The sequence below is a fragment of the Miscanthus floridulus genome, chromosome 6 (genome assembly GCF_019320115.1).
Source record: "Miscanthus floridulus cultivar M001 chromosome 6, ASM1932011v1, whole genome shotgun sequence".
Taxonomy (NCBI): Eukaryota; Viridiplantae; Streptophyta; class Magnoliopsida; order Poales; family Poaceae; genus Miscanthus; species Miscanthus floridulus.
Genome location: NC_089585.1, coordinates 34,918,488 through 34,944,230, shown reverse-complemented (window position 1 = coordinate 34,944,230; position 25,743 = coordinate 34,918,488). Strand labels below are relative to the sequence as shown.

The following is a 25,743-nucleotide window of genomic DNA, read 5'->3' as shown; positions in this document are numbered from 1 at the left end:
ACTCATTTGCCGGGTAGGACCCCTCAAAAAGGGCTCGGGCGACTTTACTCACCTACTCGTAGCAGTCAACAAGTTCACCAAGTGGATAGAGGCTAAACCCATCACCAACATCCGCTCGGAAAAGGTGGCCAAATTCTTCCTCAACATCATCTACCGGTTCGGCGTTCCTAACTGCATCATCACTGACCACGGGACTAACTTCACCGAAAAGAAGTTCCTAGACTTTAGTGATGGATATGACATCAGGATCGACTGGGCCTCGGTCGGACACCCATGTACTAACGGTCAGGTCGAGCATGCCAATGGCATAGTCCTCCAAGGACTTAAGCCATGCATCTTCGACCAACTCAACAAGTACGCCGGGCAATGGGTTTCAGAGGTCCCAGTGATTCTCTAGAGCCTGAGAACGACCCCAAACCAATCCATAGGGTTCACACCCTTCTTCATGGCCTACGGAGTTGAAGCAGTGCTGCCCTCTGACCTCGACCACGGTGCCCCAAGAGTGAAGGCTTTCGACTGCGACCGAGCCGTGGAGGCTTAGCAAGATGCAGTCGACCTGCTCGAGGAAGCCCACGAGACAACTGTCATCCGCTTCGCTCACTACCAACAACTCTCCACAAGTACCACGAAAGGAAGATCAGGGGGAGGATCCTCAAAGTCGGCGATCTCATGCCCCAGAGGACCCAATCAATGAAGGAAAAACACAAACTCTCTCCACCATGGGAAGGACCCTATACGGTGACCGAAGTGATCCGACCGGGCGCCTACCGACTGAAGGACGACAATGGCAATGTTCTCACCAACACTTGGAACATTGAACAACAACGTCGTTTTCCCCCTAAATTCGGTCTTACCGCTTTTATTCAACACTTGCTCCTGTAAAGCACCCTAGCCTAAACACTTTCAGCCCGGGTCACTTGGGGGCTCCATGAGAGTACAATACTAAATACTACCTCTCTTTTTTACTATCACATGGTAAAAACTTTGTCCCCAAACAAAAGTGCATTCCATTCCTTTGATTACCCTATATGACTTTGTTCTTACTCCCAACCGAACGCACCCTGCCATGACCTACGGTTACGAGCAGCCGAGCCCCGTGGGCCATGCTTAGGTTCTTAAAAGCTACAGCCTATGGAATGAATAGGCAGGTGCAAAAAAGAAAGGATAAAAACAAAGAAATGCTAGGATAAAAACAACAAATGGATAGTGATTCTATCACAAAAATAGAACTGATGTATTCATTGATACAAAAAGTTGTTCACACGGGGGCTCCCCCGTGAACTTAACGATTACATTTGCTGACTACTTCTACTCCAAATACTACTGTGGCCGCTCGATGACATTAGTTGTTGCCAAAGGAGAAGCCACAACACATGCCATCGGATATAACCACTGCCTCAAGGGCCTCGCCCAGTTCTGCTCCATCAACTTTGGCGAGCACAATGGGTACCTCAAGGACCCCGCCTGGTTCTGCTCCCTCAACTTCGGCAAGTGCAATGGGTACCTCAAGGGCGTCGCACCTATAGATGCTCAGCAGAAGAGCATGGAGCTCCTAACCTTCTCATGTAGTCGAGGCAGCTCCTGGGCAGGAACGCTACCCACCGACGTGCAAGGGCGAAACCTCCCACAGGTGCAGTCCTGAGAGTCTTCCTCTCCGACAAGGCTTGCCCAGAGAAGACTCGTTGGAAGGAGTCCACGTATGGCTCCATCCCGATGAAAGCCTCGTAGACAGTGATGAAGTCAGTGATGTACGACACCCTCCAGTGCGCCACCTCCTTCAGCGAAACCAGCCCCTTCTCGGCGAAGGCAGCCAGCACCATCTCATCTACATTGGGGAACCTCCAACTCGACATCACGCTCTAGAATCATGAAAGGGTCTATGAGTTCTTTTTTCTTCTCCCTTCCCCTATTTAAAGAAAAGGCAGATCAGTTCAGGAAAGGCAAAAGGATTGGGGTGAGAAACCCTCTCCCTTCCCCATTCAATGTGGATGGGAAACGATGAGACACGCCCTGACCGATGGGATGCACCCTGCCAGATGGAACAGTGCCTGGTCAGATGGGACGTGGCCTAGGTATGGCTCACCACTACCGCATGACCGGGCGTGAGAAACAAAGCACCACCATGTGTAGGCGGCCCTCCACCTTCCCAGGCGGGACTTGGAAAGGCCCAACTACGGGATCTCTGTCCAAGAGAGACCGTCGGGCTTCCTAAGTCAATCGAATGGCTTAGAAAAATGCGGAGAGATAGGTAAGGAGGAAAGGGATGCCCTATGGGGGCCATGCTGACTTTGTCATGAACGACGAGCATGGATCCCGGTCGGACATTTCTTATTAGAGCTCTTCAAACCCTGTCACTCGAGTCATCAAGGTAACATTACCAAACCCCCACTATTTCTTTATATAATCATTCATACATTCATACACGTGTTCATTTCAAATGCCCACGCCCCCCCCCGATGATTCTACCCAAATCGCCCGGTGGCTCGGATGCTAAGGCATCGCATATGCGGTTAAATGCATCACAACGCTCCGTGTTGTGTCATGAAGTGGCAGTTTCCTCATTCAACATGAGCAACGACCGACCGGGGTTCAAAGGCCGACCCATGAAGGGCTCAAGGCCGCCTTGTGTCAAACAGAGCCAGGGGAGAAAACATAGATGATCCCCGAGCGACCCTCGCCTAGTCTGCCCTGAAGCGGACAGGGTCATCTCAACCTTCTCGTTCGATCCTAAACCTCGCCAAACCCACAGAATCTCCATCAAGGGAAGGCCAGTAGGCCACCTAGGTGAAAGGTCCTAATATAGCTAGAGGGGGGATGAATAGCCTATTTAAAAATCTACAAACCGACTAGAGCAATTTGATTAGTATAATAAATAGCGAAATGCAAACTTGCTCTAGCTCTACAAGGGTTGCAAGCCACCTATCCAATAATTCTAGTTGTTATGATCACTAGGCACACAATTTATAAGGTCACTACTCACTAAGAGCTCTCACAATTGCTACACTAAAGAGCTCCACTAGATGAACTTAATCCACAAAGCAAGCTCTAAATTCTAGCTACACTAAAGAGCTTGTTATACCTAGTTTGTGGAAATGTAAATGAGTAAGTGAGGTGATTATACCGCCGCGTAGAGGAGTGAACCAATCACAAGATGAATACTTTATCAATCACTAGGAGAATACCAAAGGGCAAGAGACAGCTAATTTTCCCCCGAGGTTCACGTGCTTGCCAACACGCTATGTCCCCGTTATATCGACCAACACTTGGTGGTCCAGCGGCTAAGAGGTATTGCACGAACCTCGTCCACACAATTGGACACTGCAAGAACCTACCCACAAGTGAGGTAACTCAATGACACAAGCAATCCACTAGAGTTACCTTTTGACACTCCACTAGGGAAGGTACAAATCCCCTCATAATCGCCAGAGATGGCCACGAACAATCACCAACTCGTGCCAATCCTCCTCTGTTGCTCCAAGCCATCTAGGTGGTGGCAACCACTAAGAGAAACAAGTGAATCCCACAGCGAAACATAAATACCAAGTGCCTCTAGATGCAATCACTCAAGCAATGCACTTGGATTCTCTCTCAATCTCACAATGATGATGGATCAATGATGGAGATGAGTGGGAGGGCTTTTGCTAAGCTCACAAGGTTGCTATGTCAATGCAAATGGCTAAGAGAGTGAGCTTGAGCCAGCTATGAGCCTTAAATAGAAGTCCCCACAAAATAGAGTTGTTGTACCCCTTCACTGGGCACAACACGGGGTGACCGGACGCTCCGGTCAAAACGACTGGACGCTGGACCTCAGCGTTCGGTCACGCGATACGTGCCACGTGTCCCCTCTCTTCAAATGTTGATCGCCTGATCTCAATGGTCAAGTGATGACCAGAAGCAGTAGCTCAAAGTGACCGGACGCTGAACCCTAGCGTCCGGTCATTTCTAGTAAGCATCTAGAGATAACTTTTCACGACTGGACGCGTCTGGTCATGCTCGACCAGACACACCTAGCGTCCGGTAACATGACAACTCCCCTATGTGCTGCCACGTCAGCAGGACCGGGCGTAACCTTCCAGCATCCAGTCACTAAGTGACCCAGCGTCCGGTTAGAGACCGACGCCAGCGTCTTCATGCTTCACCTGATCAGACGTGCTGGTCCAACCGAGACCAATGTCCGGTCACTTATAGACTTACAATGACCTCTATCTTTTCTGTCTAGAGCACTGGTGGCACCGTTGGACTGTCCGCACTCTACGGGCAGATACTCCACCGGTGAAGTTCCTAACCCTTGCTCCAATGTGCCAACCACCAAGTGTGTCACCTTGTGTACATGTGTTAGCATATTTTCACAAACATTTTCAAGGGTGTTAGCACTCCACTAGATCCTAAATGCATATGCAATGAGTTAGAGCATCTAGTGGCACTTTGATAACTGTATTTCGATACGAGTTTCACCCCTCTTAATAGTATGGCTATCGATCCTAAATGTGATCACACTCGCTAAGTGTCTCGATCACTTAAAACAAAATGGCTCCAACTATTTATACCTTTGCCTTGAGCCTTTTGTTTTTCTCTTTCTTCTTTTCCAAGTTCAAGCATTTGATCACCATGCCATCACCATCATCATGATCTTCATCATTGCTTCATTACTTGGTATAGTGCTACCTATCTCATAATCACTTTGATATACTAGGTTAGCACTTAGGGTTCCATCAATTAACCAAAACTAAACTAGAGCTTTCACTGGGTCGATCTCTAGAACGACCCAGGCATCTACTGGGTTGTAGGTTAAGGAGCATTGGAATATCACAAGAGGGCTATGCCGACCCCGTCATGAACGACGAACCCAGATTTCACTCGATCATACCCATTAGCGAGCTCACCGAGCATGTCACTCGAGCCCGAGCGATCAAGGCAAGCGACGCTAGCTCAGCCCCTCCGGTTGCGAGAAACTGTGGACGGGGTAACGCACAAAACTCAACCGACCTCTATCAAAGGCCAATGGGGCTCAGGGGCTCAAGACACCAAAAAACACCTCGGCTACACCTGGGACCACAACTCTGACTCGCCCAAATCCCTCGACACGCCCGACGCCTGGATCCACGAGTTTGTTTCGATCCCTCGACTACGCCCGACTCCAAGATCCGCGAGCTCTGTCTCATCCGATCCCTAAAAACAACTGCCTCGGCTACACACGACACCTTGATTGATGACTCTGTCTCGACTAAAATACACGCACACACGCCTGCTGACAAAAAAACCCAAAGCGATTCGGCCCGAATCGCCCAAGGGCTCAGGGCTACACCCACGGGTACGCTCGCGCGCACCCGCTAACGAAATGAAACGTCCCCGCTGGCAACGTGAAAACCCCCCATAGACGATTCTACCTGAATCGCCCAGGGGGTCGGGGGCTACACCCAGGGGTGCGCTCACGCGCACCCGCCGTTAAGATAAAAAATCCTCTAGACGATTCTACCCGAATCGTTCGGGGGCTCGGGGGCTCCTGTCGAGTTCATAAACCCGGGGTCCCTCATGGGTCAGCTTCCCAATAAAGGCTCGGCCCAGCAGACAACATTGCGAACAACGCGCAGCTCATGGGCTGGCCCAAACACCTAAACGACAGGCCAGAAGGACAATCCAATCTCTGACCAGAAGGTTTGGCCGAGGAGGAACGACGCCCGCTTCTGACTTTAGTCGGCCTCTCCGATCGGAAGGCCTCACAAAGGTGGAACAACGCTCGCTGTTGACATCGGCCCACCTCTAGATGACCTCTCCGACCGGAGGGAATAGCCAAACACCACTTTCTGAATCTGATCTAAATCCCTGCTTACAGCTCTTCTTTGACTGGCGCAATCAGAGCCGACTGGGACCAACCGACCGGGGATGCCCGCTCGATAAGGACCAGAGAACGGACAGAGAAAGTAAAGCAGGGCACCCAAGTCAACCGCAATACTAAGAAACGTACCCTGTACATCTGCAGGATAATACCCTGTGACCCCCTGGCATGACAGAACCTAAGCAGTGTTGTAGGTGCCGATATTTTCTCTATAGTATTGTGGGAGCCATCAACTCCCATACCGGACAAACACGGTAAGCCCCCCACAAGCCTTTGGGCATCGAACAGTGTTGTGGGCATTGGCATTTACCATACCAGACGAGCATGGTAAAACCCCCTGTATGCCTCTCGGTATCAACAATATGGCAGGCACCGACGTCTGCCATACCAGAAGAAGAAGATGCAACCTCCCACGTGCATCTAACATTAAACAGTATTGTGGGCGTCTACTATCATCTTGTACTTGTCGGCATGGGCAACAAGACTTAGTAGCATACGTACTCTCACCCTCTCACTTGTAAGGCCACCCCCTTTATCTATAAAAGGGGATGCGCTCTCTCCCAACAAAGAAATCGATTAAGTTTACTAGTACACAACAACAGAACCATCAGGTTCAAACCATAAGTACATGCTCGAACACTTAGCACATAGCGGTGCTCCTGTCACTCTCGACCCTTCAGACCAGAGTCCAATCGGACCTTTTGTACCCCTATCTTTCTTCCTTTCGTTTGTAACCCCACAGCAAACTTTGAGCACCTGGGCTCAGGAATAAAGTCACCGACCGACTCAAACTGGACGTAGGACACGTTGCCTAAACCAGTATAAACCATGCGTCATTGAGTGCTAGGCCACATCCGATCATAAAGTACAACAAAACTATAAATATTTACGTGTTGGTCACTTTCTGCACCGACATATGTATTTGAGATTTCCTAGACCGTTTTATTCCTGATTGTAATAAGAAACAACCATATGCATTGATCGATGCAGAAGCTGGGATATTAATATATTCCCTTTTCTAAAAAAAACACCAGAGAAAATACTTTCTATGTAAAAAAAAGGGAGTATAATTTTCATTTTTTGATTAGTCAATCAATCTAAGTTTATCCAAATATTTTAAATAAATTTAAGTTTGACAGAAAAAAAAAACTAGCTTCACCTTGGAATATGGAAAAAATGGCTGTCTCCTTTTCCATGAGTACAAAAGTGTTTCTCGTTTGGTATAGCTCCTCCTCTGGTGGCAGAGCTACCGGCCGGCAGAGCCACACCAATGTTCGGTTGTTCTTGTCTGGACTTGTTTCAGTTTATTTTCTCTCACAGAATACTATTAAATTATTCGGAACTAGCTAATATACAGTGCTTTTGTGTACCAGCCGAACACCTCGAAAGATTATTACTGCTGGACGATGCGGCCACTCCAAACTCCAAAGACCCACGAAGCTGCCATCACTACTGCTACTCCCTCTAATGGTCTACCGTGTAGGTGGTCCGCAGCTAGTAGCAGTAGTAGAAAAGAGAACAAAATATAGGAGCAGCATAGACGTATCGACGGGCCTGTCCGCATTAGACATCTATCCTATACAATCCCATCCCTAGGTCATCAGGCGATGGAGATCAAGGCGTAACCCAAGGTTATACTAGCTCCCTTGGCTAATGCCCCCTCTAAATCATACTGTAGTACACTATCTTATTGCATTCATTCAATAATAATATTTTTTGTTCGTTGTTCAGAAAGAAAGAAAAAAATTAACCAGCTTGGGTAGCCCCAGGGTGAGATTGCCTAGTTTGAACACAAGCTGGACCGTCGGCTCATTCAGCCTGTTCGGCAGCATGTATTCGACTTATAAGCCTTGGTTTATCAATTAAGAAATAATTTTTTTTCACATCAAATCAACAATCAATACTTTCAACTATGGTTTATAAGTCAATGCAGTCCGAGGCTGATCACCGGCAAGCATGCGTGCGCATGTGTCCTATCTCCTGTTCGTTAGCATTAGCATTGATGGTGTATCCGTCGCGCCATCGCTGCGACGGCATCGGCAGTTCGGTGGCACAGGTCAAGATTCCAGCGACCATTTGCACGCAAAAGCATGATCAGAGCTTGCCCGGGCCGGGACGGATTAGGTAGTATAATTGCAAAATTAATGGGTCTCTCATGGAGCCCGCGGACCGCAGTCGCCTAACCCGCCGCTGTCCTTTCCATGATTAAACCAGAGCGGTCGCTGCTGCCGCGCGCTAAACACTGCGATCAGTCAGGGCCGTGGTTTGATTGGGCATCAAGATTCAAGAGGTCATGCATTAGACAGAGAGTACGACGACCACGAGCGCGAGGGAGGAGCATGTGGCACATGAGCTCTTGCTCTGCGAACACATGTGGCCGGCCGGAGCAGACAGGCTACAGAGATATTCTACTGCGATACCGATATTCTCTCGCAAAATATGGTTGCCCCGGTAGAGGCTCCGTCTCTTCCTTTTTAATCTGCTCGCAGCGCGCGTGCATGAACGAACGCCGAGTCCACACCAGCAGGTGTGTCCTACGTGGATCAAGAGGGAATCCGATGAGGACGTGACCTGTCGCGTGACGGCCGGTGTCGCCATTGGTACGTCCAATGCCAAGTCCAAAACACAGCCATGCACCGGTCAAGTAGCAAGGAGATGCATGGATCAGGTAATTAAACGAAGAAGAGAACAATTCAACGTGGCCCGACCCGGAAATGGAGATAAGGTAAAGTAGCGTCACCAAAACTTGGACATTACCAACACAGGCAGAATAGCAGATTCAGAAGAATTTGACACTACAGCATGGCTCATGGCTGTTTGCAAGTTGCAATGCAGTGCAAGGGATCGGAGCCCGGCCTAAACCATTCGAAATTCCCGTGAGACCATTCCAAGAAGGAACGACGGGGCTTGCATGATTGCCCCCTGATTGGATCAACGCAAAGCGCATTTGCAGATCTTGCAGGCGATCACGAGGGGGCGCGTGCTGTCATGACGAACGAACATGAGGAACCTAAACACCTTGGAATTAGCACGAGGCGCCTTGCACTTCAAAGTTTATGCGGCTGCGGCCAGCGGAAAGGGAAAGCGTCAGGGTGGTTTTAATTTGCGGAGATCTGGAGTGGAGTGCTGCAATCCCGATGCGCCGTCAGTGCCTGTCGTGTAGTACTGCTCTAGGCAGCATCGCACATGAGTCACTGATATAGTACTTTTTATACCACTCACATCGTAATGATGGTAAATATGTAAATAATCCGTTAGACGATGATGAATCTATCTACATCCATCATCGATGTCTATGCTCTCACTCATCGATCGGGCGACGATGGTTCATGGTTCACAACTGTGAATACGGCCCAAATCACAGAGCGTGAGCAAGATTTAAGGCCCGCAGTGCGTTTCGGTTGTACAGTCACAGTCCACTATTCCTATTCAGGCCTACTGCACCATGGGCCACTACTATGGGCCCGCACCCGAAGTTCTTCCTGTCAGAGTCAGGATGCGGACTACTAAATGTCATTGGGCCTTCTCTCTCTATTTCTCGGCTTCCGTCCTAGCCAGGAAAGCCCAGCCCAACCGGATATTGATGCGTCGCTTACATCCTAAGCAACCGCCGTTGCCCACGCGTCTCCGCGCGGCGTAGCCTCCACGCGTCCCTGCACGTGTCCCGCAACCGCCCCTGAGGACTGAGGCGCTGACGGCCTGGCCCCACCCGGCCGACTACCCCCGTTCGGCCGTTCCCCTTCTTCCATTGCCCGTTGGTTGCCTCCGCAAGTGCAAAAGGCGAAGGTAAAACCCCCCCACGAAGCAAAGCAACCGCCAGACTTCGCCGTACTCCACCACCACAGCATGCGCGTTGCCGCGACTCGACTCGCCGCCGCTCCCCCTCCGAGCCGCTTCCTGCTCCTCCTGATACTACTCGGTTCCGCGTCCCTCGCGATCGGAGCAGCCATGGCCGCCCACGTCCTCGGCGGCGTGAAGGAGAACCCCGCCGCCGCCAACAGCGCCGAATCCGACGGGCTCGGCCGCTTCGCCGTCGACGAGCACAACAAGCGCGAGGTCGGTGGCCTCCCTTCCCTTCCGGGTTCCTCGTCCCCTTCGGGTGCTCCGTGATTTGCTTGATTCCTGTGCTGATTTGGGGTTTTATTTGATCCCATGTATCTATGTGCGTGGTTGCAGAACGCGCTGCTGGAGTTCGTGCGCGTGGTGGAGGCCAAGGAGCAGGTGGTGGCCGGCACGCTGCACCACCTCACGCTCGAGGCCATCGAGGCAGGGAAGAAGAAGCTCTACGAGGCCAAGGTCTGGGTCAAGCCATGGCTCAACTTCAAGGAGCTCCAGGATTTCAGCCACAAAGGGGAGGCCACCACCTTCACTAACGCCGACCTCGGCGCTAAGAAAGGTTGGCGCTCCCGCCTATGAATTGATGGGACATTGCTACTACTGTTGATGACTCCTGTCCTCTAACTGTAACTGCATAGCGAGTACAAGGGCTGGAGCCTGTGTGGTCTGTGCAAAGTGTTTGTAGAGATGCCTCAGTGCTGATTGTTCGACCTGGGCCATCATTGTGCTTTGGATGGAGGAAACAGATCCTCAGGAGTAGTAAGAGGGTAGGTGCCGATCTAGTTTGGAATGGCGAGTGGGATTGAATTATAGATCCCATTGGATTCTAAATAGAGTAAATATGACAATAGTGACCGGTGGGATCTTCATTATTTCAAATCAAAATTATTTCGATAAATTGTGGAAAGTTGTGATGGGGTAACCATTGTGAAACAAGAAGGGAAACAGCATTAGCATGATAGCATCCGATGTATCTTCTTAGAGTTTAGGTCAATAGCTGATTCACTTAAAAACTGATTGGCATAGGTCAGTCATCCTTGCTGAATGGGGAAACCATGATAAGTTTCCTTCAAGCACATAGCGGGTCTGAACTCTTGCTGGAGGGGTTTGAAACCATATTTAGGAAGACCTAGGTTGCAATCAGATGTGTGCGTTCATAAGCACTACCAGTAGTTATGGGATTTGGGCCGAGTTTTAACTGTCTGAAGCCTCAAGGGTAACAGGTTTTAAGTCACATTGTGCAGAAGAGTTACGACTTGGAAGTTTAGCGTTTACAACTCTATCAGCTCAGTTACTTACACAAGATAACTTGATAGCTAGGCTAGGCAAGACAGCTTGGTCTGCTTGTACACATGGTTCTGGGAAATGAAATGGACTCCTCCCACACAAAGTTTATAGCACTACAACTGAGTCAAACCACTGCCAAATGGTGAGCATTGATCCCGCATACACTGCTTTGCCTAGTTGCGTATAGGGACCATGGATGTTGATATATTTGATTACTTAGTTATTTCTAGTTTTATTTGGTGTTTAATTTTGATACTGGATGTACATTCAGTTGATCACTGGTCATGAAAGCTGATAAATCGCAAATGTGCCCCACCTTAACTTCAGCCCTAGTCACAGTGTTGACGTTCTGATGTTCATAGGATGTAAATTTTAATTACGAAGTGGTACTTGGCCTTTTGATCATGTTAAAGTTGCAGTCCTTTTGTTTCAGTATGTTGATTGTGGCATGCATGCTAGAACCTAGCCCATGACATACTAAAAAGCTGGAGATTATGTTGCATATATATTTTTTAAAACTTCTATAATTGGCATTTAATTGAGGATACTGCAGGTGGACATGAGCCTGGTTGGCGTGAGGTTCCTGTAGAGGATCCTGTGGTCAAAGATGCTGCACACCATGCTGTGAAATCTATCCAAGAGAGGTCCAACTCCCTGTTTCCCTATGAACTTCTTGAGATCGTTCGTGCCAAGGCACAGGTTAGTTGCTGCAAATTGGTTCTTAAACTGAGTCTTTTTCAAACCTTTCCAGTTATAGCTTAAAGTTTTGTTTGATGCCACTTCTATGATTAGGTTGTGGAGGACTTCACAAAATTTGACATTCTGATGAAACTGAAGAGAGGCAGCAAGGAGGAGAAGATCAAAGCCGAGGTCCATAAGAGCCTGGAAGGGGCTTTTGTACTAAACCAGCATCAGCCGGCGGAGCATGATGAGTCGAGCAGCCAGTGAACTGACGTAACTGAGAGCTGTAGTAATGTAGTTTGTGTTACATAAAATAAGGAGAAAACGTGGCCAGTCCTGTTTTATCTGGATATCGTGTATGGTCGATGGTCGTTGCTGGCGGCTTGGCTTCCGAATGCAGCAGGCAGCCCGGTGCTGTTCCAACTCGTTGCAAGACATACCTGCTGTTGCTGTTGCCGTTATAATAGGCATTGGAACTTGTTAATTTCGGGAGCTAACTGTTCGTATTGTATTGTTTAATATGATGGATCGTATGTGGATATATGTTATGCCACTACACTTTGCCTTTTGGTTGCTTGCGAGCAGTGTATGCCAAGTTAGCTTAAGCTGCCAATGTCACTATCAGATACATATCTTCAAAGTATTCTCCCGCGCACTGGTGGTTTTCTAGTGTGTGATCATGCCAGCTCCAGGAACAAGACAATTACGTATTCACATATAGAATAGTAACAGTTCGCATGGTTCATAGGATTACAGATACACATGACAACAGGTTTAGGGGGAAAAAAAAACTGCATCCTGGTACAAGCACGATATATAATCAATCAGAGGCACTGGTTCGGCCGAATAGGCGGCAGCAGCATCCGAGTACCTTATTACATGGTATTAGGAACTGTATAACAATCTCCAAATGAAAAAGGTAACCGCACAACAAGCCAACAGAGATGCATGGCTGGTAATAAATAGTCCAGGTGCTAAATGACAATTTTTCTCAGGCGTATGGGTGCGGCGATTTGATGTTTTCGTCAACTTAATGGTCCTCTCATCCACCAAGTGCACCATTACCCATCAGCACCTGTGCCCGAGACAGAACAATAACAGTTCAGAGCAAAACCCTACAAGAATATTTAGGTAGTCGAATGGTAGTATGTCAAAAACAATCTCACAAAAGAATCAGTTGCGGCAACTAGCATTTGGATCTCCTAAAAAAGATCAAACACCAAGTGACGAGGATAAAAAAGGTACTGAGCATACTTACAAAAGAAACCAACTAACAGCAAAAGCCTGTTGACATTATACTATACTCATACGTTTACGTTGGTCTATGGCTAGTAAGATAAGTCAGCAATAGTAAGTGTATGATTGCCAGCCAGTTTTATGAGCAAAGAATATAGAGAAACAATCTAAAAGCCACAGAAAGAAATGTATATATTGTCAACGTACATTGGGTCTATTATGTCAACTGGATTATTTGGAGTTGTCCTGGATAGCTCAATCTTCTCTATATAAACTCTTGGTCTGTTTAGATGGAACTTGGCCTCAGCTATCATTCCCTGCACTAGGGAGTCAACAATAGTTTCACCGAAGAACTCAACCTCCACGAGTCTCGGGAGGTTCTCAATGCCGAAAATACCATTTGCAGGCTGTCTCTCAAAAGCCAGCGTGAGCCTCTCGAGATTAGGGGCACCTCCATCAAATCTGAGCTCATCAAGGTTTGGTGTAATCAGCTGCTTGAGCCTGGGAAATAGATTTTTCTCAAAGCAGAGGTGTGTTCCCATTAATGATTCGTGGTAGAGTTTGAGAGATACAAGACTTGGAAGCTTCCCCAGTTGGCGCAGCAATTCCCCATCAAGAAAATTCTCTCGGAGGGATAGTTCAATTAAGTAGCTAAGGGATGAAATCCATGGAGGCAGGACACTTAGTCTTCCCCACAAGTACAACGTTTCAAGGAAGACGGGGGGTGATGTTAACTCGAGGAAGATTTCAAGTCCGATATCCCTGTTGTGCCAGTGGATGATAGACAGGTGCCGAATGGACTTCCATAGCATGTTCAGTGACGCAGCAAAAGGTTCCCATTTTTCTCCACCACTCATGGTTTATAGCACAAAGCTTGGTCAACTGGGACAACACACCCACTTCCTGCATCGCGCTGGCGGAGCTTGTTACAATGTCAATATGGGTAATCCTTTGAATGCATTTCATGTTCTTCAAGCCATGCGGTATCCTAAGAGCTTTGTATGGTTCAAAAAGCTTGACTCGGCTCATCTTTGTGTAGTGCCTATACCAGCCGCCAAGTAGATGCTTCAGATTTCCCAGCCAAGTGATGGTTTCAGGTAAGTCCCTAATGGATGTCTCCCTTACATCCAGTGTTACCAGCTCCTTCAGTCTTCCAACTAGCTTGGGCAGACCTGTAACATTTGTTCTTCTAAGGCTAAGATACCTTAGCAGAGTCAGTTTACATATTTCCTTCAAATCTTCATCACTCAGCCACTGACAATCTTCAAGGTCTAAAACCCTTAACAGTTTTAAGTGAGCAAAGGTGATGGGCAGTGGTTTCTTGTTGCACCGCAGAATTAACAGTGAACGGGTGTGAGAAAAGTTAATGTTGGGGTCATCAGCATCTTCATTTTGCTCTTTATCATTGCCACTGACATCAGCATGAATTGAAAGTCGCTTGATCTTGTCGTGCCCCGTTGCGCTGTATTGTCTACTACCCATGAAAGAAATGAAGTTCTCTTGGATAGACTTGTAGGTGATCACTTCCAGCATTATGTCATGAACCTTACAGCACCTGACCAAACCAGTGCTAGCAATGCGGGTCGGTGTAACGATGCTTCGACTCACGAATTCATCGAGACACTTTGCTGCAACCTCCTCTAAATTTGATTTGTGCATTCCGCTGATGAAACCTTCAGCTGCCCATCGTCTAACCAGGGGTCCACTCTTGATCTCGTAGTCCTCAGGGAATACACTAAGATACAAGAAGCAAGCCTTCAAATAGTAGGGCAAATCATGGTATCCAAGAGCGAGTATCCTTTTCATTCCTCCTATAGTTGGATTTGTTTCTAACCCTAAACCCAATCTGTCACACAGCTTTTCCCATTCTGCTCTCATCTTATTTTTCGTTCGAGCTAGCATTCCTCCAATGCAAACTATGGCTAGTGGCAAACCACTGCATTTTTTCAATATGCTGTCAGAGATTACTTCCAAACCATGATATGATGACATATATTGGGCTTGAATACTCTCTTATAAAATAGCTTCTTAGATTCTTCAAAGGGTAGAGGTTTCATACTGTAAACAAGATCGTGGGGACCAGAGCAGCAACTTTCTGCAACGTTGAGATCACGAGTAGTATTTAATATTCTACTTTGTTTGTCATTATCAGGAAAAGCCACCTTCAAGTTCGCCCAATCCTTTGGACTCCACAAGTCATCCAGAACAATGAAGTACCTATGGATGAAAAAAGATGCTTATCAAACAAGAAAACAATTAGCAAGTGAAACTGTAAAAATTTACTGAATGATTTGACTTCATCTAATAAAATATGACTGCAGCAATTTTCAAGTAGTACACGCCTCAGCCAATTATTTCATCTAATGATGTAATGGAAGAACTTACTCAGAAGGTGTTATGGACGCACTTTTCATAACAAATCCACCAATATTTGTTTTATGCGGGCAAACCTAAACAATTTTAACTGTGTCATGGTTTCAGAATCTTACTGGGCGCTCATTCTAAAATGTTATCGATGTATTTAGAATGGGGAATGTAGTAAAATAATCTTGATCCAAGGGTACTCAGACATTAGCTTTGTACAACTTGAGCTATATTTTTGCACTTATCTTGGCATAAACTATGTTAGTCGCTGAATTCTCACTCTTGGTAGTAGGAGAATTCTTACTCTCATCGAGAGAGGATGACACTAGGAGTTGGGGCAATTTTCTTGTCTATTTCTCACACAAGCTCACACAAATGCCATACCAACCTGAGGGGTTGGGGTTACATATTTATAGGCTGCTAGCCAGCCAAGCATATGCCAAGATGCTAGTCTAAGATGCTAATATGCTGTCCTAGCTAAGATGCTGTCCTCTAGTCTAAGATGCTGTCTTAAAAACAGAAAAACAGTCACAAGGACCATGTGAGCAGCACAACCCCACAAAGACCAGCCACACATGAGACTTATCCATCATTCTCCCCCTAAGTCTTGTGTGTCGTCTTGTGGGAGAGTTGAACCATCCCGGTCCTGGAGCAGAGCTCAAGGAACTTGATCCTCCCAAGGGTCTTGGTGAGCAGGTCCGCAAGCTGGTCCTTGGTGTTGATGTAGCTCGCATTGATGCTCCCTTCCTCCAAACAGCCTCGGATGAAGTGGTACCTCACCCGGATGTGCTTGCTGCGTTCGTGGAACACGGGGTTCTTTGCCAGGGCCAGAGCGGACTTGCTGTTCACCCTAAGCTCCACCGCTCTAGTGTCTCTGCCGAGGAGATCACCAAGCAGTCGAGCGAGCCAGAGCGCCTGAGTCGAAGCGGTGGAGGCCGCTATGTACTCGGCCTCGCAGCTGGACAGGGCCACCACCTGCTGCTTGACCGACTGCCAGCTAACGAGACACTTGCCGAGGAAGAAGAGGATCCCGCTCGTGCTCTTGCTGGTGTCGATGTCGCTGGCGTGGTCGCTGTCGCTATACCCGACGAAGTGTGCCGCCCCAGGGCACCTCGGGTAGTAGAGGCCGTGGTCGAGAGTCCCCGCAACGTAGCGGATGATCCTCTTCACAGCCTGCTGGTGCTCCGTCGCCGGTCGCTGCATGAACCGACTAACGTAGCCGACGGAGAATGCCAAGTCCGGCCGTGTGTGGGCGAGGTAGCGAAGGCTCCCCACAAGACGCCGGTACTGCGTAGCGTCCACCTCCTCCGTCGTGCTGTCGCGGCTCAGCTTCAGCCTCTCCTCCATCGGAGTGAGAGCTGGGTTGCAGTCGGTGAGCCCAGCTAGCTCACGCTTGGCGTAGGCGGTCTGTCGAAGCGTGATCCCAGAGTCATCCTGGTGCACCTCGATTCCTAGGTAGCAGGAGAGAGACCCCAGGTCACTCATCTGGAAGGTGGCCTTCATCTCTTCCTTGAATGCCGCCACCTCCGCATCCTTGGTGCCGGTGATCACCAAGTCGTCGACGTAAACACCCACCAGCAGGGCATTACCTCCATTGCCCCGTCGGTAGATGGCCGCCTCGTGCGGGCTTTGCTTGAAGCCCATCCCCTTTAGCGTGGAATCCAGCTTGGCATTCCACGCCCTCGGTGCCTGCCGCAAGCCATAGAGGGCCTTGCGCAGGCGGAGCACTTTGCCCTCCTTGCCGGGGATCGCAAATCCCGACGGCTGGTGCACGTAAACCTCCTCCTTCAAGTCGCCGTTAAGGAACGCCGACTTGACGTCCATGTGATGAACACGCCAGCCCTCCTGGGCAGCTAGCGCAAGGAGGAGTCGCACGGACTCCATCCGTGCCACGGGAGCAAAGGCGTCGTCGAAGTCGACACCCTCCTGCTGCACGAAACCTCGTGCCACCAAGCGAGCCTTGTGCTTGACGATGGCACTGGCTTCATCCCTCTTCAGCTTGTACACCCACTTAAGGGTGATCGCGCGATGACCACGAGGAAGGTCAGCAAGCTCCCAGGTGCGGTTCTTCTCAACCGCATCAATCTCCAACTGCATCGCGGCGCGCCATGCCGCGTGTCTCTCGGCCTCTGCAAACGACCGAGGCTCGCCGTCGTCACACGCAAGGTGCAACTGCGCCTCCAGGTCGTGAGGCACCGATCCCGGCACCGGCTGGTCGCCGAGAAGGTTCTCCATCGTACGGTACTGCAACAGCTCGCCGTCGTGGTACGCGTCGACGCACTCCTCGTCGTGAGAGAGCGGAGTAGCGAGCTCAACCGGGCCGTGCTCGACACGAGCTGGTGGTGGAGTAGACGTGCCCGGAGTGGTGCCTGTCGGTGCTGGAGTGTGGCGTTGCCGGCTGTGGTGGAGCCGGCGAAGAACTCATCGCAGCCGAGGTCCTGGCTGGAGAGCGTGGTGCTATCGGAGTAGCAGGCGCCGGGGTCGGTGGAGGCTCGAGGACTAGGGTAGACGCGCTCGCCGAAGAAGAGCCGCCTACTCCCCCAGCTCCCTCGAAGTGGACGTACTCGACAGAGAAGTCGTCGTACGTCGAAGCCGAGCCGTCGTCCACCGCCTTGTCCCACGCCCATCCTCGCCCTTCGTCGAGCACAATGTCGCGCGCCGTGCGCACACGCTGTGTCTTCGGGTCGAGGATGCGGTAGGCCTTCGAGCCCTCCGCGTAGCCGATGAACACTCCTGGAGTGCTCCTGTCGTCGAGCTTGCTGATGTGGCCAAGCTCCTTGGCGAATGCGAGGCAGCCAAAGACCCGCAAGTGGGAGACCGCCGGCTTGCGCCCATGCTAAGCCTCGTACGACGTCCTGCCGTCGAGCGCCTTGGTAGGCGAGCGGTTGAGGATGTAGACGGCCGTCACCACCGCCTCTCCCCAGAAGACAGCCGGCATCCCCCTCTGCTTGAGGAGGGCCGGAGCCATCCCCACAACCGTCTGGTTGTGCTGCTCGACGAAGCCGTTCTGCTGCGGGCTGTACGGCGCGGAGTAGTGGCGCTGAATACCCTCGTCAGCGCAGTACGACGCGAATTCAGCCGCCGTGAATTCGCCGCCGTTGTCGGTGCGCAGCACGCGCAGCTTGCGGCCGCACTCCGCCTCCGCAGCAGCCTGCGCGCGCCTGATGGCGTCCGCAGCGTCTCCCTTGCTGCCGAGGACCATCACCCACATGTAGCGGGAGAGGTCGTCGACGAGCAGCAGGAAGTAGCGTCGTCCTCCCGGTGTGGCCGGTGTCACCGGGCCACACAAGTCCCCGTGCACAAGCTCGAGCTTCTTCTTGGCTCGAAAGCTAGCCCGCTGTGGAAAGGGGAGTCGCCTCTGCTTCGTCAACACGTAGACGTCGCAGAGCTGCTCCACATGGTCGAGGCACGGCAGGCCTCGCACCATCTCCGTGGCACTGAGCCGCTTCAGGGCCTCAAAGTGAAGGTGCCCGAAACGCTCGTGCCACTGCCACGCCTCGTCGTCCCGACGAGCAGCGAGACAGAGGGGTTGTGCCACCTGCACGTTAAGGACGTAGAGTCGATTTGCGCTTCTGGATACCTTGGCAAGAAGGCGACGACGACGATCCCAAATCCTCATGACTCCGTCCTCAACCACCACGCGTGAACCGTTCTCATCCAGCTGTCCCAAGCTGATGATGGAGTTCTTCAACGCGGGGATATAGTAGACTTCGGTGAGCAGCCTGTGCTCATCAGACACGGTGGTGAAGATGACGGAGCCGACGCCCTTGATCTCCACGTCGGAGGCATCCCCAAACTTGATGGAGCCTCGGACGCTAGAGTCAAGCTCGGTGAAGAACTCCCGTCGACCGGTCATGTGATGGGTGGCGCCGGTGTCGAGGCACCACCCGTCAGTCTTATCGTTGCCGGAGCTGTCGCCGAGGAGGGCGTGTGCTTTTGGCTCGTCAAGGTGGAGGAGAGCCGCTGCGGCCGGTGCCGCTGGAGGTAGCTCGATGCTGGCATGTGCCATGAACAGAGCCGGCTCCTCCTCCGCCTGTGCGACGTGGGCCTGGCCGCGTCGTGGTTGTCGACAGTCCTTGGCCCAATGGCCAAGCTGGCCGCAATTGCGGCAGGTGTCGTCTCGTGCCGGCTTGTGCCTGCCGGCGGCGCCGCCCTGGGCGCCTCCGCGGGCATCACCCTCGGCACGTCCTCGCGCCCCGGCTTAGGCGTCTCTGCACGCCTTGCCACGCTTGCGGCCGCCTGTCGCGGAAGAAGGCTGCCCCTTCCTCCGGTCACCTTGGCTGGCAAGCCACTGCTCCCGAGTGAGAAGGAGCTTCCCGCCAGTGGTGATGGGCCCCGAGAGGGACTGTGGCTCATCGCTGTCGACGACCTTGAGGCGACCTATCGCCTCCTCGATCGACATCGTGGAGAGATCCAGCAGAGACTCGATCGAGCGAACCATCTGCTTGTACTTCTCGGAGACGCAGCGGAAGAGCTTTTCGACAGCTCTCTCCTCGCCGTAGGTGTCGTCGCCGAACTGCACCATCTTCTGCAACAGAGTGTTGAGACGGAGAGCAAAGTCATCAACGTCCTCACCTGGCTTGAAGGCCAGGTTCTCCCACTCCTTGCGAAGTGCCTGCAGTGTGGACTTGCGGGCGCGGTCGCTGCCGATGCGTGCCGCAGCGATGGCGTCCCAAGCCTCCTTGGCAGTCCGCTTGCTGGTAAGCGAGAACTGCATCTCGGGCGGGACTGCAGCGATGAGAGCATCCAGCGCCCGTCGATCTAGGTCGTAGTCGACGTCGTCGTACCGGACTGCCTCCCACATGTGCCGCACCTAGAGCTTTACCCTCATCACCGCAGCCCACTCGACGTAGTTGGTCTTGGTGAGGGTAGGCCACCCACCGCCGAGACCGACGTCCCTGACAACAGCCTGGAGCCCGTGGTAACCACGGTACCGATCCGGGGAGAGAGAGCCACGCTGCCTGTGAAGGCCGCGCTCTCCATCGACCCGTCGGTACCGATCCGGAGAGAGAGAGCCACGCTCCTTGTGAAGGCCGCGCTCTCCATCGACCCGTCCGCCACCGTTGCCGTGCGCGCCTCCTCCAGGAGCACCGTCGCCGTGCGCGCCTCCTCCAGGAGCGCCGCCAGCGCGTCCGCGCCTGTCTAGGCTGCCGCCGCGCTCGTGGGCGTGCGCGGCTGCCCCAGGAGCGCCGCCAGCGCGTCCGCGCCTGTCTGGGCTGCCGCCACGCTCGTGGGCGTGCGCGGCTGCCCACTGCGCCGCCCGCGCTCGCGCTGCCTCCCTCTCTAGCAGCTCGAGATCCGCGTCGGCAGTGTCGTCAGCGGAAATGGAGCTGCCGATGCTGCCGCGCAGAGCCTCGACCTCCGCTACCGCCGCACACGCTGCATTCGCCGCCGCCGCTGCTTCCGCCTCCGCTCTGGCTGCTGCCAGCTCCGCCGCTGCCAGCCTCGACGCCCTTGCCGCCGCTGCAGCGGTCTCTGCCGCCGCTCGCTCGCGTTCCTCTGCCGCGGCAAGTTCGGCCTCCTGCCGACGCCGCGTGCTCGAGGCGACCGAGCGCTGAGACTGCCCTGCGGACATGACGCACTACCGGGGGGCTGCTTCGTGGGGAGAGGGCTGCTTCAGACGAGCTGGGAGAGGAGTGAACAGGAGCGGCCGGAGGAGCTGCTGCTGCCAACAGCTAGGGCTGTTGTGGGGCTGGGAGAGAAGATGAGCAAGAGATGCTCAGGCTACAGGATAATACGGCTCCGATACCAGTTGTTAGTCGCTGAATTCTCACTCTTGGTAGTAGGAGAATTCTTACTCTCATCGAGAGAGGATGGCACTAGAAGTTGAAGTAATTTTCTTGTCTATTTCTCACACAAGCTCACACAAATGCCATACCAACCTGAGGGGTTGGGGTTATATATTTATAGGCTGCTAGCCAGCCAAGCATATGCCAAGATGCTAGTCTAAGATGCTAATATGCTGTCCTAGCTAAGATGCTGTCCTCTAGTCTAAGATGCTGTCCTCTAAGATGCTGTCCTCTAGTCTAAGATGCTGTCCTAAAAACAGAAAAACAGTCACAAGGACCATGTGAGCAGCACAACCCCACAAAGACCAGCCACACATGAGACTTATCCATCAAACTAGAATGAGTAAGATAGAGATGTGCAACATTCCAATCAATGTCAAACCTCTGCAATTGGATTAAACGAGGAACACCTAGGTGTTTGGTTCAATACAACACTTAAGAAAAAAATAAAAATTTTGAAAGTAAAGTAGTAAATAATAGATTGGGAAATCTTTATCATACTAAATGTTAGATTAAACAAAAGGTCTGCCCCCCGTCTATCATCAGTTTGATCTACTGTTTGCCTAAACGGTCATTAGGCCTTTTAAACACAGCTAAACTCTACATGATGGTACATTATTTCTATTTAATCTACCGTTTATCCCGTTTAAATGGTCATTTCACCCCTTTAAATGTCCGTTTAGTTCATATAATGGTTAAACAGTAGGGAACCGACTATTTAGCATTTAGAAAATGCTATTAGATAGTACTTATTGTCTTACCCAACATAACAATTATCGTCTTACCCAACATAACAACTCCACTTTAGTATTTACTGAAAACAATCACTTCAACATTTGCTGAAACCAACACAAATGTATGTGTCCACCACGAGAAAACCAAGTGAAGAATGAACTATTTGCTTATAGCTATGGTAGAAAATGAAAGGTTTTATGGTTAAAAGTGGAAAATAAGCTGCGGCCATGATTCAAGTTTGAAAAGTTGTTTTAGACGGTAAATGTTAACGAACAAAGAATCTAGGATCATCAAGGGTTAGGCTAACCCCGTTAGGTAGTATCATTGTATCATACTCACTATTAGATGCCATGTAGGACTTTTCATTGATGTGGCATCAAACTAATGAAGAGAGAGATAAAGCAGTATCATCCTAGTGGGCTATATCAAAAGTTAGAAAGCCGTGGAAAAGTTTGGACCCATTGTCATAGATAAAACAGATACAAGAATTAATTGTTTTGAGGATACTAAGAAACAACATCAAGATACTGTGCACTGGTGTGAGTTGTATCATACTTGTATTTATATGACATGTCAATGTTGAAAACGATGATATAATACAATGCACTATGAAAAGGCTTAGAAGCTCACAATTGCATTGTTGTGCCAAGATAAAAAAAAATACCAACATTAATAGATAGATTGTAAGGCATGTGCATGATTTTGTATAGTTTTGGTGATTTAGTTTGAGAGTTTTGAGTGATTGGGCTGTTGTGATCTTATATCTTGATGAGCCGGAGCACTCGAGGCATTGGCCTTTCGGCAGTGTCAACCTTCCGAGTTTGGTTTGGAGCAGCAGCGACTTGGTGTGCGTGGGACAAGGAGACTCCCTCCTTAATAAGAAGCTCCGTAGTGGATGACGTCAAGGTGAACGGGATAGTCACCGTTTGTTGTGAGCCTTAGCCCCGAGGAAAGGCTTGGTGACTGGAAGCATACTTTGGTGGAGCTCCAACGTTGACTAAGGGATGCACTCTGGCAACTGATACAACAAAATACATCCTCGTCTCCCGGAGTTTATCTTCTCTCGACTTACTCTTTACTTACGGCATTTAAGTTTTTGCATTGTGCTTGTTTTGTGTGGCCTTTACCATTCCTAGATTGGCATATGCTAGTTGATAGGATTGGCTCTAGGTTACAAGACTCTTCGTAGGTGTGGTTAAGTAGAGCACATTAGAAAATCTTAAGTGCACGACATGCTAGGTCTAAGTTTTTAGAGACCCAATTCACTCGACATTAGGATGCTCCTGGTCCTTCCATAGATACTTGGAAGAAAGGAAGAAAGATTTGAAGTCTTCATTTGCAAACCAAAATCAACTCCCAAAAATTAATTCGCAATTGTTGCAATCTTTAAGTGGAGGCGGAACTAAGGGTGTGTTTGTTTCATGGGATGAGATCGGATGGTATCATCCCATTCAGTTTTTTCATATGTTTGGTTGACAGATGAAAAGGGATGAAATTGCTCATAAGTGAGAATATTCTTATGGATGCTAGATGAACTAATCCTAAAAATTTTCTAGAATACAGCCATCTTGGCAACATGGGACATGAGAATGTTATAGTGAGCCCAACGTGTTAAAGTGAGATGGAGCGATTCTTAAAAACAGGGATTGTGCCATCCTAACCCACCTTGCTCTCCAACCAAAATCTACCTAATAAGATAATAAACATGTCCTTGAAACTTGTATTTCTTGATATTAACAGGAACAGGAAATACCTTTTATCCTCCAAATGCGTTATGCACCTTCCAATGAGTTGGGATATGTGCCAGGTCTCAATGCCTTTGAGTGGATCCTCGATGGTTTCTTCCTCAGAGCTGCTCGGATCTCCCACTGCCGATGATATTTGTATGAGCTGCCTCAGTAAAGATTCTAGTAGTATGCGAAGATCATAATGCTGGGACACTGCTAGGAAAGCCCGAGTCTGGATTCCTCTCACTGCTGGGGTGTTATAAACGTTCATAGCAAGAGTTGTCTTGCCCAGGCCACCGGAACCAACAATGGGGACAACTCTGAGACAAGCCAAGTTACCATCGTCCAGGAGCTCGATAAACGATTCGGTCTTCTCACTCACTCCCACAAGCCGGGATTCATCAATGTTGAGTGCAGGCAGCCAGCGATCTAGATCATCATAGTCGGGAGAAGAACGGCCAGCTGCGTACGCATCGCTTGCACCTCCAAATGATGCTTCCACCTTGTATCTCAGCCTCCACTCGCTCACCTTCAGTGCACGGGCTTTGAGGTCTTGGATCTCGATGGCCAGCTTGTGCATAGCTCTCAACGTCTTCAGTGGCCGGGTTATCTTGCGTAGCCAGCCCGCAATGAGATTGTGATCGAAACGGCGGTGGCCGTGGTGATGCCAGAAGGTGTCAATGCAGTCCTCCGCATCATAAGCCACCTCCCTGACTTGTTTCATCCATGTTCTTGTCTACAAAACAAATTCAATTAGCCATTTACTTTTTAGCAGGCATTCCAGCGATAACTATTTAATAATAACTTGTTTTCATCTACCTAGATATGCAATTGCAAAGGGATGAGGAAATATCGATCACAAATGCTAAGAATGATGTCATTACAATTCACATATAGCTAGCTGTCAGATTAACACGCAAAATAAAAATGCTTTAAGCTAAGCTTGCGTCTGGTTCCTGGTTCCATATGCATAAAAATGTGTGGTTCACAACCAAGAAGAAAAACTGAACTAGAATGTAACATTTTGGTACCAAATTCGCATAAACGTACAGACAGAATAATTAGGAGGAACAAACTAAGCAACAGTTGACAGAAAGCATGCACATCAGACGAGTTAGTGATCTGTTTCAGTCATAATATGAGATGACGGGAGGCTCCTCCCCTGGCGCGCAGCGCCGCTGGCGCAGCGACATTAGGGCTCCAACATGGAATATTCTAGTGAGATTCGGGGCGTCCCTGTTCCTCACGAAAGAGAGGACGAGTTCGTCCCCGATCGACGCCGTTCTCGCCTTCCAGGCAGGGGCAGCCGCGGGGCACGCGGAGATGCGCCGCCGCCCGCCGGGCGGGAGAGGAAGGGGCGTGTGGAGGCGCGCCACTGGGAGGGAGCGGGCAGGAAATGAGGAGACGCGCCGGCGCTGCCGGTCGGTAGCGGCCTAGCGAGTGTAGGCACTAGGCAGGTAGCCGAGGCAAGCGGGAGGTAGGCGGCCGGGCTGACAGCAGTGGCGGCGGCTGGAGATTCTGCTCCGGGCGGGGGCGGGGGCGGAGGTGCGCGGTGCGCGGTGCGCCTCCGGGCAAGGCGGGCGCTCTGGCCGGGCGGGCTCGCTGCGACCAAACAAGGAGGAACAAGCTAACCGGAGGCTGACAAGCAGGGCCCACGTGACGGCAGTTAACAGATCTGAAACCGTCCTCCGTGCCGCTGTTCCCTTAAACTATCTTAAATTTCCGGCGAGAAAGGTATTTTTTTCTCACACAAAATCAGTCATCAGTAATAATCCACAATCATATATAATCATATCAGCATCAGGCAAATAGACTGATGGTCTCCCTCTCTGTCTCGTCTACAGTCCTACCTCTATTCTTTCGTCTCAATCAAATAAACACATGATCATCTCAACCAAAGTATTGGAATAAATGCTCCTTTGCGTAGCTGTTAGCCTACGTATTCTTTCTTGGAGGCGTGTCCATGCAGCCCCTCTTTTCTTGCCGTGGATCTTGCAGCTAAAATCCTTGTCCATGTTGGACAGAAGATGACGGTAAGTCTATGTCGTGTTGCTTCGTGAACGTGTTGTCTTTGTAGTTTCACGTACGATTCCCATTTTGATGATTTCATTTTATCATCAAAGTTTCTAAGTAAAGGAGAATACGAAGGATTGTTACCGTACAAGATCGAATTTTGAGGTCCAACATTAAGAGTTTGTAAATAAACTACGATGCGAAGGATTGCTACTGAACAAGATCAAAGCAATTTTGA

At 50.1% G+C, this 25,743-nt stretch overlaps 1 protein-coding gene and 1 pseudogene across 1 annotated transcript; one reads left to right on the top strand and one right to left on the bottom strand.

Moving 5' to 3' along the window:
- The first annotated feature begins 9,595 nt into the window (after nt 1–9,595).
- On the top strand, nt 9,596–12,217 carry LOC136455922 (cysteine proteinase inhibitor 12-like). Its single transcript, XM_066455641.1, has 4 exons — nt 9,596–9,892; nt 10,013–10,232; nt 11,514–11,659; nt 11,753–12,217. The coding sequence occupies exons 1-4, from the start codon at nt 9,683–9,685 to the stop codon at nt 11,906–11,908; spliced, it is 732 nt and encodes a 243-aa protein (XP_066311738.1). The 5' UTR covers nt 9,596–9,682; the 3' UTR covers nt 11,909–12,217.
- Nucleotides 12,218–12,440: 223 nt separating this feature from the next.
- Nucleotides 12,441–25,131, bottom strand: LOC136455920 (disease resistance protein Pik-2-like; annotated as a pseudogene).
- Nucleotides 25,132–25,743: the final 612 nt, after the last annotated feature.

What these genes read in the sequence shown, in the direction of transcription:
- LOC136455922 (XM_066455641.1), top strand. Translation starts at nt 9,683, where the DNA reads ATGCGCGTTGCCGCGACTCGACTCGCCGCCGCTCCCCCTCCGAGCCGC. An exon ending in CGACCTCGGCGCTAAGAAAG is followed by an intron (nt 10,233 to 11,513) that starts GTTGGCGCTCCC and finishes AGGATACTGCAG; the next exon opens with GTGGACATGAGCCTGGTTGG. An exon ending in TCGTTCGTGCCAAGGCACAG is followed by an intron (nt 11,660 to 11,752) that starts GTTAGTTGCTGC and finishes TTCTATGATTAG; the next exon opens with GTTGTGGAGGACTTCACAAA.